This window comes from Epinephelus fuscoguttatus, linkage group LG6 (genome assembly GCF_011397635.1).
Source record: "Epinephelus fuscoguttatus linkage group LG6, E.fuscoguttatus.final_Chr_v1".
NCBI lineage: Eukaryota > Metazoa > Chordata > Actinopteri > Perciformes > Serranidae > Epinephelus > Epinephelus fuscoguttatus.
Window position 1 is genome coordinate 17,918,397 of NC_064757.1, and position 14,560 is coordinate 17,932,956.

The 14,560-nt window shown below is 38.0% G+C and overlaps 1 protein-coding gene across 1 annotated transcript in view; it reads right to left on the minus strand.

Moving 5' to 3' along the window:
• The window catches only part of LOC125890460 (phosphatidylethanolamine-binding protein 4), a 61,834-nt gene extending 47,314 nt beyond the window's left edge, over positions 1–14,520 (minus strand). Inside the window, exons 1-3 of the mRNA XM_049579113.1 lie at positions 14,402–14,520; positions 11,653–11,756; positions 10,260–10,392 (exon numbers count right to left, since the gene is read on the minus strand). Coding sequence (XP_049435070.1) covers positions 10,260–10,392; positions 11,653–11,756; positions 14,402–14,404 — 240 coding nt within the window. The 5' untranslated portion in view covers positions 14,405–14,520. The remainder of the gene's footprint in view (positions 1–10,259; positions 10,393–11,652; positions 11,757–14,401) is intronic.
• Between the last annotated feature and the right edge of the window lie 40 nt (positions 14,521–14,560).

Here is a 14,560-nt window from a genome sequence, read left to right on the forward strand (position 1 = left end):
ATTTTGTATAGACAGCCCCAGTGTATGATTTTAACACCTGTCAGACATTCAATCCAAGTACAAGAGGTCAAGTATCTGTCAGTTTGAATAAGAGGAGGGATAGAGCAAAACACTAAATTTCATTTCATGAGGTATAGTACTAAGTGGACACATTTACAGAAACACATCGTGGCACAGCAGCACATATAGGACAGAGACATGTGTTCACTGCAAGAATAAGTCATCACTGCATGCTGTCACACTCTTATTAGCAGAGTGTTAAATTGCAGCATTTCCTGCAAACTATATTATCATGTTATGCAAACTTCCAGAGTAAATGATGTCTTCATCTACTAGAGTTTGGTATGTCACTGATTACAAACTGTGGTAGATTCAGTGATGCACAAGTGGGGGACTAAGACTCTTTCTTCTGTGCATAGAGAAAACATTTAAAATGACTGACATTTTTTCATTATTATGTATTATGTTCATTTTGTCATTTTGTTTAATTATCTCATTAGTGAAAAAAGTAAATGACAAGAACATTGTATTATTTTGACTACATAGTATGTATTTTCAAAACAGTCTGGGGTAGAACATGAATGAAATCAGAAAAATATAATTGATGAGTCAGTGCAAAAAAGTCAGTCATTAGTCGAGTGACGATTATTTGATCAACACTAACTGAATAGGCAACTATTTTGATATTCAATTGTTTGTTTATGTAATTTTTAAAGCAAAATTTCCAAATAGACTCCCATTCCAGCTTCTCGATTGAGAGGATTTTATGAATTTCTTTGTCTTATGCGACCAAATTCTGAATATTTACACCAAAACAGGCAGCTTAAAGATGGTACCCTATGGTTTAGGACTAGGTTTAACTATTTTCTGATATTTTGAAGACAAAACAATTAATCAAATGACCAAGTAATAAATCGTCAAGTTAATCGATTATGAAAACAAAGAAACATAAGCAACATATTAAATATGTGAATTCGTAGCCATAGTAGTATTAAAGCTCTGTAATGTTATTTTTGATCTTAGTTTAGTACAGCAGCTTATCTGGATGTATCTCAATGAGAATGACCACACAGAACAAATAAAAAACCAATTTATAGTAATTTTTAAGACCATTTAAAAATGTCTCTATAAATCAGGCAACTCTTTAAACTCTTATGCAAATAAAAAGAATTATGCTTGTAGTACGGCCACATTAACTTTGACCCCATCATGTCTGATTTAACTTTGACAGACATGAAGCTAAATACCATGAAGACAATAAATGGACTGAGGCTTCAGCTACAATGAATGTCTCTAAGTTTAAACTTACAGTTCCACTGATGCGATCTGGCAAAACGAACGCCCTGAAGCACATCCATAGAGCATTATGCCAAATAAGGACATTAGCAGTACTTGAGTTTGAACAAGACCTTTTAGCTGCCTGGCCTGTGAAGTGGTGTTTTAAAGGAAAACACATTGTAACCGTCACTACTGATTCTCAGATTTGTGTCGCGTCTGAAGAAAAGGTTAAGCACATCATCTATCTGAAAATGCCCAGATCTGCAGTCAGGCATTAAGTTGGCACCCAGATAAATCATGCCATCACTGCGCTTCAGTTTTCTCATTATCCATACCTCTCATGACATTCACAGAAAGAAACAAAGCATCCTGCCAACACCTACTCTGTGAGAGAGCTCTTTCAGTTCAGCTCAAAAGCTGAGAGCTCCAAACCTCCACACCACAGTGTGGGCAGTTCTGGCAGAGCCATGTGCCTAAGAACACTGACTGAGTGCAACAGTTGGACTAATAACAGAACAAAAAAAATAAAATGGACGCACAGCGGGGACAGCCACAGCTACACAGCTGAGAAGCAGGTTGACTTCTGCCCACCTTTCTCTTATTCAAGAGCGGAAGATGTCCACAATGCCTCTCAGGTCTTAGTGCCATGAGGGGCGGTGAGCTCGCAGCTTCAGCCACTTCAGGGTAAAGCAAATCACTTTAATATGTTAAGAAGATTAAGCTGGATAAATGTCTAGATACATTTTTTGAAAAGCCACGTAAATCTTCAGTGTTTTTATTTGGGGAGGGGCGGTATGTGAGTCAGTTGAGACGATCAACACAAGCCCACCAAAATGCAACCGGATTGGCTAGGGGAAATTGGGCTTATTTGAGATTTTGCATTTTAAGCTTCTTGAATCTAAGACCATCCCACCTCTTTCTTATTATTTTTAACACCAACCTTTGGGACAACAAAACTATAGAAAAAAAAACACTGGTCACAGTTTCATGTGCCACTGCTCTCTCGGCTTAGAGTTAAGACTCAAACACAAAGAAGAAGAGAAAGAGGTTAAAGTTGAAGGTCTTTAAAGTAAAGTATTCGAAGGGCTCTCAGGATCTCTTTGTGCATTTTTCTGGTAAATCACTCAAGTCAAATTAATTAATTGAAGCAAGTATATTCTAAATACAAAATGGATGGCTGACTTTTTTTTCCTATCTTAAGAATTAGCAATCTGAGGGTGTCCGCCTGTCAGCTCGCTGTGCTAGAAATTGAGTGTGAAAGCGAAAGGGAGAAATGGAACAAATAATGTAAAGGGATTAACAAATCATTTGCATAACATTTTCTCTGATTTTCTCTGCTTCCAAACTACAGGATCAGGAAAATGACAAGGAAGGCAGTTTTCTCATCCCCTGTTCTCAGATCAATCAACGCATCAATGGACCTGATTGCTGCTACCATTACGAACAGTCTTTAAATGTCAAAAGCAAAATGAATCACTTCTAAAATATCTTAAAAAAAAAAAAAAAACAGTTAAAAAACAGTTAAAAAAACAAACAGAGCCACAAGGTAACTAAACAAGTTAGGAGAAACAGAAACCATCTGATGAAAAGCATTCTCTAAGGAAAACTTGAATAGAGTGCATCTTAGAAAAGATACTTTATTTTCCCTTTGCCAAACGTGTATTAACCTGTTTTTTTCTTACCACTCTGTCTCTCCATCCAGAGTTAAGACAATAAGACCACTAGGGAGATGAAGGGGATGGCATTATGGAGAGTTAAGCATTATGAGCAGCCCTGAAGCTGTTCCTAAAGAAGGTGAATCAGAGGATTGGGACACAACTGTAACTAAACCCTGCGCCGGACCACAAATGAGAAGCACAAAACATTTTGGGCAAAATGCCACTAAGCCAAGCATCTGGGTCTTAAGTAAACTTCAAATCATCACTTTTAACTTTGTGATTACTTAGTTCTTAAAGAAAAGAGGCTGTCAAAAGAGAAAAAGTAAATTACCTTAGCTTCGAACATACGCACCACAGTAATCCTGTCCACAGAGTCTTGAGGAGTAACTATATTGAAACTCTTTTAATTTAAGACAAATTATAGCATCTAAAAAGTATGCTCGTATTTAAATGTATGTCCCAAACCTCTTCACAAAGGAAGGAGCCTATTAAAAAAGTGCCTTAACATCTAGAGATGGGAGGCCCAGAAATTTCTTAAGGTCATGCAACGCACGAAGCAAAAATGACAAACTCAAAACGGCACAGAGCGTCTCAATATTTTTAAAAGGTGATATGTTTTAGATCATAAGGCTGCAGACATCTCCCCGCTGGACAGATCACATTAATAAAGTTTCTCACTGAGCCAAAGTGCGACCGACTCTTCTCCAGATCTTACAATGATTCTCTGGTAAATGTTAGGTTTCTGTGGCTCATATAAATAGAAATTTAATCTTGTATGTTTGTCTAAGTATCCACAGCAGCAGATGCACTTCCCATGCAGATTATGAATCTCTGTTTGAACAGATCTTGCCGTCAATGTATATGAACTGACAAGATAGAATTTCTGTGTGAATACTGAATAATAATCAGGAGGCACAGGTTCAGGTGGTATTAAAGACCCGCTGCTCCTCTAAGTCTTTGCTATTGCCTGTGCGCTGCAGCTTCTTTGCAAATTTGGATCTAATTAATGAATGTTCATAATTGTCTTGTGTGGTCTCATGCTGAAAATTTGCACCCTGTTCAAACACGTGGAAATTAACTTTTGCACACATTTTTTTCGACATTTTAATGACTTTATGTAAGTAAAGTTGACCTCTCTATCAATACTAACACATTCTGAAGCAAATAACCCCATCTTAAACATATCAGGGTCTGTTGAATCGGCTTTACATGTCGAACCACCTCCTTTCCTCAGAGCTTTTGTCGAACGGTGCAAATCTATCATTTTCTCCAATAGCGCAGCTTGCATAGAAACCTGACCATTGTCATCTGTAAGAGCATCCCAGAGCTTCCTTAATCTGTTCTTATCCTCCCATTGATAATACAATACATTTTCATGGTAATTGAAATCATATTTTACTCACAGCCACAGAGTAAAAAAGTATTGCTGCCTACGCTCTTCAACCAAATGTAAGGTGAAGGAATACCATGCTACTGCAACAACAGGGTACAAAAGGGTCGCTTCACAAAAATAAAAACATACTGCATGTGTACAAGTGAACGTATGGGTGAGTGGAGGGAGAAAATACAGAAAAAAAGAGGTAGAAGAAATGAGAAAATATAAAAATACTGGCCATAAGACATGGATGTGTCAGATGCAATCTCACTTGCATGGGAGACATCTGCTCAAATCCTTTTGCAAACCTCCGCTTGCACCTGTGGTAGTCCGCATGCAACAGCCATGCTTCATAAGGTGCAAATTATTATTCTTCTGTGTGGAAAGGTGGCTTAGGAGGTTTATTGCTTCTCTTCATTCCACTGAATATGCATAATCAATCCAGCGCTCCTGGTAGCAGAAGGTTGTAATTCTTTCCCGTTTAAGGAAGCTGCATGAATCATATACATGTTGTGTAGTAATGGGCAATGACTGAATGGAGCGGGACACGGGTCAGCTTAACAGGGTGTTATAATGACAAAGGGGAACATTAGCTAAGGAAATAAACTCCCTGAATCTCGGCCAAACACGCTTATTTAATCCAGCAGAGCCAAAAACACCCACCTGATGACACTGAATATGCAATTAGATGGATATTACAGAACATGTTTCACTTGTTGACCCTCACTGTCACGTAGAGGCTCAAGGAAGTGCCTCGCCTGTTTATCTAAATATACATCCATGACTCTTCGCTGAAAGAAGACCATCGCCTACTGAAAATAAAATCCCTATCTCTGCGCTCTCACATCCCCGACATGAAGACCTATCAGGAATCCTGCATGGGTGGACATGTAGGCTTTCCTAGGAATGACAGGGTCTGCTAAAGAGGAACCCCACCCTCGCTTTCTCCAGCATGCCAACACAGAGGAGAGTGGGCAGCGCTGAGACGGCAGCCTGCCGTGGGCACTGCCAGGCTTAAAGCTGCCCTGTCGTCATCAGAGGCTTGCAGAAAAGAACGCTGAGATTCACCAAAAAAAAAAAAAAAAAAAAAAGAGGAGGGGGATCGTTGCATTTAAATCCTCTCTCAACGCCCCCACATGTTTTAGCAAAGCATAAAAATCATTCACAGAGAGAGAGAAAGCAAAAAAGAAAAAGATAGAGGGAAATAGAGAGGAAACAGCTATTAGCAGCAGTAAGCAAGCTCAAGAGATCATAGTGAGGCAGCTCTAATCGCAGTAATGGTTTAAACCCTCATTCCATCCACCAGATGCAAGAAATGTCTACCCAAAAACAAGGCTTTGAAATCCCCCATGTCTAAGAATGTGCCCTGTGGCTATGGTCCTTACTAAAAAAAAAAAAAAAAAAAAAAAAAAACAAAAAGAAAGAAAGAAAGAAAGAAAACAACAACTCCAAAAAACTGTCTCCACTTTTGGAGTAACTACGAGGTAAAGATAGCTCCTGTGGCCTGTGCTGTTTACACTGACTTCATCGAGGAATGATGAGCACGCCTGTATCACAATAAAGAGTTATTTTAAATAATATGTGGCAATCATTAATGTCAGTGATCTGAGCTGTGAAACACAAGAATGGATGCATGTGGGCCCAAACTCTCTGCCCTCTAAAATGAATACATTAATTGTTTAGCTGAAAACGAGACTACATTTTTCATTAAGGTGGCCTACTTTTGCTAAATGTTGCACTGATGTCCAGGGAAATGTATCCAAGAGAAATGCAGACATGAGTAAATAGTGAGAAATTTGTTTTACATGTAAAATAAATTAAATAAAAACAAAAATAATTGAATTCAGGCTGTAAAAGCACAATTAAACACAAAGTCTGCTATGGTTAAAGACAGTGTAAACTTGCTTTAACAGTCTTTGCCTGTGCCAGAAGCACACCTGGATCAGCTGCCATGTAGCCACATATATAAAGAGCAATATGAAAAAGTCATGTAGCTCTTCCTTTTTGAGGGAAAGAATATTCCTAAAAGCATTTTGGCACTTTCAGAGAATATTAATGTTAAACTGAGACACTCAGAGTCTGCGTTTTAAGCTGGACAAGATGTTAATGCATCCTTTTGACATTCTTTCAGAAGTCCATAATTAATCTGCACCTTTATTAAACAATTAATAAAAAGCAGTAATGGCACTGTGAGGGTACATGCCCATGAAATAAGAAGAAAATAAAATACAGGCAGAGGGCAGAGAATATAGAAATACACACTGACACACACTATTAAAGGGTCATACTTTTGTATGAATCTATACATTGTTTTTTTAGAAAAAGATATTTCTGGTTCATACCAAGAAAATGCATCAGTGTGTAAAACCGGAGCTAGAAGACACGTTTTTCAGCTCAAGTACTGACCTTAATTTCCCCAAAGACACTCATCATAAGGTCACCATGCTATGTAATTCTGGATATTACAACTAAGACTACGGTTAAGAAAAGCTATATCTCATTTTAACAAATGATGGTGATCATTTGTTGCTCTGCTTTGGTATTACCCATTTAATTGGTGTTTCAGAAAATGTACTGGTGTTTAACATGTAACTAAATCCTAATAAGACTTATGTCATATACTGTCATTCCCCTTAAAACAGTTTCATCCTGAAGTGCAAAACTTTTCTTACTCTTTGTTGTACAGACACGGTACAGCATTTCAAAACCTTCAACAGGAAATGAAGACTACAGTTTAATTTTTTACTGTTGCAGAAGTTACTGTATTCATAAAACTAAGTGAAGGAAAGTCCATGCCTTTTAAAATTCACATGGCCACCTCCAGCAATCTGTACTTCACACCTATTATAATAATTGTTTAACATGTTGCCATGATATAATATATGGTCAGGTCTGTTTAATTTCCAATCCTTATTACCACTTTGCACTTACTTTATTCACGAGACTAACTGAAACCAACTCATGCTGCTATAGTTTAGTCTCACTAGCCAACACACGTCCCATTGGTATCAAACTGTCGATGCTTTTGAAGCTTATGAGTATAATTAGGAGTTCTAAAAATGCTTCACCAACACACATGCCAGATTTTGCTAACACACAAGTTCAAGTGTCGACTCACTGCTCTGAAGTTTGAACACAGAAATCTGCAGTTTTTGTGGCCCTTTGCTTTTGTTTTTGGTTATAAGCACCTATTTAGAGGCGGGTTTATGGGACTACTGCCCATTGCGCTCCATTACAATTACTCAGCAGGCATGTATCCCGTCCCAGTAATGAAGTGGGTGTTACAGTGGGTGGATTTGAAACTGAGCGGCCACTTTTCTGTATTCTTGCTACTGGGTACAAGGGCTGAGTGGCAGAGAATAGCAGCAACGCTGGCAGCATGGCACGGTGACAGAGAGCGTGGTGGACCAGCAGACCAACCACAGAACCACAGGCAACAATCTGATCCTTCAATAGTGCGTGCTTACTTAAGTGTCAGGAGAAATGGAGAATTACATTTCAAAGCCCAGTAAATAAAGTTTGTATTGATTTAATCTAACATGTAATCTGTTTTGCTGTCTGACACTGATTCTGGCAATAAAAGAGAATCATGTAAGACAGCATTATAGATAATACGACCATAGATCAAATGGAGTTTGGGCAAGAGAAGGGCAATAGATCATGTTCAAGCTAGACTGCTTAGCTCTGGAATTCATAAACTACCTCCTAAATCGAGGTGGCTTTCAATTTAAGTTTTCAATTTCCAGATATAGGATTTGGTGTGCGCTTGATGAAATTTCATTGTCAACTTCAGGAGGGGTTCTGAGGACTGGAAACTGTGTCTCACTCAATTTGTCGCTCAACAATACAAGAACACGATTCACTGAAAATGTACATATAAATAAATTAATGCTGCCCATGTGAATGAATCTCTGTGATCATTTCATATCTGGCATGACAGGAGTAAGTATATTTAGAGGAACATACCACACATACCACATTCAAGCCCTACTTCACGTAATATATCGACCCATTTTCCAAACATGTTGTTCTCTCCAGTTTATGTGATATGAAAGTTATTAAGAGGCTGTAATGTTAATGTCATTCCCTCTCATGAGCATGTCGTTTGTTGAATTACCAACAAATATTCTGCAATTTATATCCTATAAATCATATTAAGCACAAGCATATAATGAATGTCAAATCTAAATCTATTATTGTAACACAACACCTTAAACTTCAAGCTGTAGTTTTACTACGTTAATTTACTTTATATACACGAAATCTAATTAGTAATCAATTTTAATCTTAGAGGAACTGTTTGTTAGTATAGTTTTTAGACATATATATGTATATTTTTTTATTAAACAAGAGTTACCACTAAAGAATACTGGTTCATATACTGGTCCTCTAAAGCATGCACAGCTTTGTGTGCTCTCAGCTGCAATTCAATTTAATAACTGCATTGACACCAAACGAAGGACGGAGATTTACTGTCTGTCGCTTCACTAGTATGAAAGAGAGATCTGAGAATATATCAGTCAAAGTCAGTTACTGAATTACGGACATCAATGACAGTATTATTGACTTTACAATTTATGTTATGTGACATTCTGAATAGTATAAACTGTAGATAGGACATTGCCTTGGTTTAACACAATTATCCATGAAGGCCTTCCAAGTATGATGTGCTAGCACCACCCTCTGGTGACAGAGAGCACTACAGTGGGCCCATCATCAGAGCAGGTGATGGAGCTAACAGAGGGTGGCAGAGAAGCTTAAAACTGGAGAATGACCTGATATTAAAAATATTACTGAAATTTTATGTCATGGTTATACTTTTTTTCATAGTGCTGTGAATCTCTTGTTTCTTGTGACAATAACTTAAAGCCTGTTCTGTCGAGGTGGAGATGCGGCTTGTTTGAGCTGTTACTGCCCCCAAGTGTTAAAAAACATAAGCATGTGTGTATTTGCAAAGTATGACACTTCACTCAAAGACAACAATTCAAAAAATGCCAACAAAAAGCAGAATTTAGACCTCTCTGTCCGAGATATGCTTATGTCTGATGAGATTAGGGAATAATAAGCAGACACAAAGACACGACGATTAAATACATTTGCTATATTTGGCTTTAGTATAGAAAGAAGTACCACTGATGGTTATCAGTTTAGAGAATGTAAAATATCTCTTTTCTGTGACAGTTCAGCAACCTCAGAAAAATGTAGGAAATATTTTCTTATTTAATGACCCACAGTAGTGGACTTACAACATCCATATGTAACAGGGTCAATTATACAGCAGTAATATGTGTAACAAAGTCAAATGTACATTTGTAGGCCTCCATAGTCAGCATGTGGAAGGTTTGATACTCAGTTTCTGTAGCACTACGTTCACCTTTGGGGGTACTCCACCTATAAAGGGGCGTCTCCCGCCTTACTTCTCCCATTTTGCTGTTGTGCTCCTTGGGAGAGGTAAGCAACATTGCTCTTATGGTAATTTCTGTGTTTTAGAGCTGTTAAGATATGTTTATAAGTTAATTTTATGCTAACATAATCTTGTGTTGCATAATTTGTGTAGGGGCTCAAGTTTATATGGTTGTATTCAACGGAGGACTTTGTTTTTACCTCTTGCTGTCAGGTATGTTTTCTGTGTTTTATTGTGCTTAATTGAAAGTAACGTGGCGCCCATTTTGCTGTTGTGCTCCGTGGGAGAGTGGTTTGAGTTTATATGGTTGTGTTTGACGGAAGATTTTGTTTTTACCACTTGCTGTCAGGAATAAGCGGAGATCGACTCCGAAGATATCCACGGTCTGGGCCTCTCATATATCAACACAACGCAGACATCACTAGAGTCCACCAGTTACATATACACATAAATACCAGCTGACAAGAGCGATCTATTTACTCTAACAAGCCCCCAAACAACAAATGTCATAAAAAACACTGACACACATACATACATCTCTTACCTTGTGTGCTCCAGGAAAGTAAATCTGCGGTGCTTTCCAAACTGTGCTGATCTTTTCTCTGAGTTTCCCGTCCTTCGGAATTATGAGGCATTTGTCGATGACTAGTTGTGGATAGATTACCTCTAAATCACCACTTTATTGAAGAGAGAAAGAAAGATGACAGTCATTCACCGTTCAGTAGTACATTATGAACTGTGGGCAAAGTAAACCCTGAGATAAACATAGCCAACTTTTTAAACAGGTACACAAGTACACCACTGTTTGAGCAAATAAAGCTTTAGTTCAGATCCTTCTGCCTCTGCCATGTTCTTTATGTATTGTTTACCTGTCATTGCAACTATGCTTTGATCAGTTAGGTTTGCAATGGTATCAAAAACTATAACAGTGTCTCAGTAATATTAACAGTTAGGTAGGTACTCCAGCTTCCTCCCACAGTCCAAAGACATGCAGGTTAATTGATGACTCTAAATTGGCCGTAGGTGTGAATGTGAGCGTGAATGGTTGTCTGTCTCTATGTGTCAGCCCTGCGATAGTCTGGCGACCTGTCCAGGGTGTACCCTGCCTCTCACCCAATGTCAGCTGGGATAGGCTCCAGCTCCCTCCGTGACCCGGTTATGCAAAATGAATGAATGAATGAATGAATGAATGAATGGATGAATGGATGATCCATAAGGGAATAAAACAGTTTTGTTGGTTGAACAAATGCTTTATTGTAACTAGAAAACATTTTTTAATAGAAGTATGTGTAAAAAGTCTGACAGGCAGTTGAGGCGGAAAGGAGATGCGCACACGCAGGTGAGATTCTCTGTCTAGTTGCTTTTTTTTTTCAATATTGTAAACAAGCAAATGTCAATTGGTATGTCAATTTTCATACCAGGGTAAAGGGCTGGGCGATATGAACTACTGATGATTCTGCAATATTTTTAGGCAACACTGCAATATAGGATATGTATCTCGATATTTTAACATCTCCTCTAAACTACTGTAGACTACTGAAATGCTACACTGCTAAACAACCTACTGTTATAATAAAGTAAAAAAAAAAAAAAAAAATATTGTTATAATGAAATAAATCAAAGTGGACAGACTGAAGCACCCGGCTTGTCGAGGGCTGGGAGTGTTGATGTTTTTGCTGTGAACTTGAAGCTACTGGTCAATACTGGGATTTAAGCAGTTACTGTAGCAGAGAGTTGAACCATTACAGTGGAGCCGTTAAACATGAGGATGTATTCACTGTGAAATGCAACTAATTGGCCGTGGTCTGGAGCCCTGCAGATACCGAAAATGCATGGTTCACCTGTTCATACATTATCACCCAGGAAAGAGTAGTCTAGAGGGATGGGAAATATAGTAAAATCCCAATCACAGCTCTGAAGCATTATGGGCTACTTACTGGCAGAAAGAAGAATCCAGAGAGCTCAGGGTGTCTGGTGTTGCTTCCACATGACAGAACCCCCAAACACAGGCACATAACACCAGAAACAGTGCCGGCACAGCCTGCAGAACAGCAGTGTTCAGTAAGTCAAGGAGTAATCATTTTAACCAGACAAATGAATTGTTTTGTTTTTGTTTAAATCTGTTAAATTCAAGTAGTATTGCTGTTTTATGAAGCAATATAATGTGAGCAGTGGTGTAGTGGTAGTCAATGAGGTGGCTGTACAACTAGGTAGATGGGCAGGTTGCCAAGGAGAGGGTGGGAATACTCTCCTGTATATTCCAATGGCTTTACGGCTGAAACAGCCAGAAACAGAGGTGGCTATACTTGTGTATACCTTCCACTACACCACTGAATCTGACAGAACTGCCTGTAATTTTAAACACTGAATTATGTCCTGAAAGTAAAGGCCAATGGAGGCCTGTCCTTGGTGCAGAGCAAACAACTGATCCGAGACCACTCGAAAAAGTGGGTCTCAGTCTGCTTCCAAACAGACTGGTGCAGTTTGTTTGTGGTGTGAAAGAAAACAAATCAACCTCAGAATTTTATGATAGAAGATACGATATGATAGCAGCATGATTTCAGCACCTAAACTAATATATATACTAAAATATACTAAAAATAAATCCATCTGCTGATCGCGAAATCTGTCCGCGATCTCATACTTGATCCTGATACAGACCATGTATATCTCATAACCTATTTACGTCAATGCATACATGTAACCATGGCAACACATGCACATCAGTTTCCCCTGAATTAAAAGCTGTTAAAAATGCCATGATTGTATCCAACACCATGTACTTTATCAGTTCATTAAGTCGATTGAAAATAGTGTGACAGTGAATCATTACTGTACAAGATGCCTTCTTTTCATTCTGTCTCTGTTAGTCATTATTCACAACATGTGATTGATTTGCAGTCTAATAATAGCCTATTAATAATGCTTACAATCTGTTATTTCTCCATGAGCTCTTTGTGACACCAAAGAACATAAATATAAGTGCTTTCGAAGCACTAAAGTGCTGCATAAACTTCTGTCAGTCACCAGAAACTTTCCCACATGGGTCCTGATGATGCACTGATGATGCTGGAGGACAAACGCCAAAATTGTGTAATCGACAAGTTACCTGTCAGCTGGTAGAACTTGAAGTTTACTGCTCTTGGTTCGTTTGCAAAAAGTCAGTGAGAACAGGAACTGAACCAAAACTATAATGCAACAACGTCAATTTTTTTCAGGTGTTAAAGCATTGTAAAACAGTGAATAAAAATTGTGTTTGCCAGTAGGAGTAGAGGAAAAAATCCATACAGCATAGAATTGCATTGTTTTTGTGTGGCTATATCGTATTGTCACAGTGCCAAGTATTGATTTTTTTCATATATAAATTAGCAATATTACAAATACAAATGAAACTTTAGGTAGCCCTCTAGAATAATATAATCAGTTGCTTTTTCAGTCCAATAAATCCATTTTGCTGCTGCAAAAAAATAGCTTAAGTGAGATGAACACACTGAAAACTTTATCTTATTAGATAAAACAGGTGCTGACAAAGTTTTCCTCTGGGGGCATTACAGTTGTAAAATAGGTAATAAATTGCAATATATTGTATTGCAGGACTCAGCATATCGCAACATATTTAAAATCACAAAAATGTTGTATCTTGACTTAAGTATCATGATAATATCTTATCATGGATCCTCTGGTGAGTCCAACCGCTATTTGCTAGTGACAGAAAGTAACTGTAACTGAGGTACGTCTTACCTACAGCTTTAATGTCAGCTTGCAGCTATAATTATGTCCACTTCTGACAATCTGCTGAATTACTTTGATTAAATGACTAATTGTTTGGTGTATAAAAGGTCAAAATAGTCTAAAATGACAGATGAAAGCTCCAAAAGCAAATTAAGCTTTCTTTAAAATGGTTTTTAGTCTGAATAACATTTCCAAATCCAACAATATTGTGTTTAATACCAATAATAAGACAAAGAAGAGTAGGGATCCTTAAAATCTGACACACTGGAACTAGAATATATTAGTCATTCTTCCTCAAACATGACTTAAAATGTCTATCTGAATTAAATAAACTCTATTTGACCTGCTGTGCAGTCTTCGCCTGTCAGAGCTCATTTGTATCCTGCCTAAACCTGTCTGACAACATAACACATCAGCTGCAGTGCTGCATGTAAGACGAAGTCTCATGGTTTACTTAAACATTGGTCTTATTTGCTCAATGTCACAGTTAAATTACAGCATTTAAATGTGAGTTAATTCTGCTTCAACTAAAAAAGACACTAACTTACACACTGCAAAAAATGTATCAGGCTACATGCTGCTAGTGCATTTCCATATTTAACAGGAAAGTAAATAGTGACATGTGGCTAACTTAAGTTACATCCTGTCAGTGGAGAGACAGACACACCCTGTCGTGTCTATACTTCAAGTTATGTTCTGATAACTAACTTTCCTGTACTCAGAGTGACAGTCTTTCTTGACTCTTGAAGAAAATCTCAAGAGCCAGTTAGCATTATACTAACATTAGCTTAAAGTTAGCTTGCACTTTTTTTAGCTGTTATATTTTTAAACAGTGTATCATTTACACGTCGACACAGACGGTACAGTTTAAAGTATTAGTTCAGACAGAGAGCAGGCTTTAAATGTCATTATATATAAACTGCAGTTTAACTATTTATTTGTGATAAACATTACCATGTCACAGAAGCTGTCCACTTGTGTTTTGCTGCAGGTTTCTTCTTCTGGGTCACGCGCAGCTGTTGCCGCCTCCTCCGCGCTGTGCACGAGCCTGCCGACCTCTGCCGACCCGTGAGTCTGCACAAGTGTCATATGACATGACTAAAAAGGGCTCTG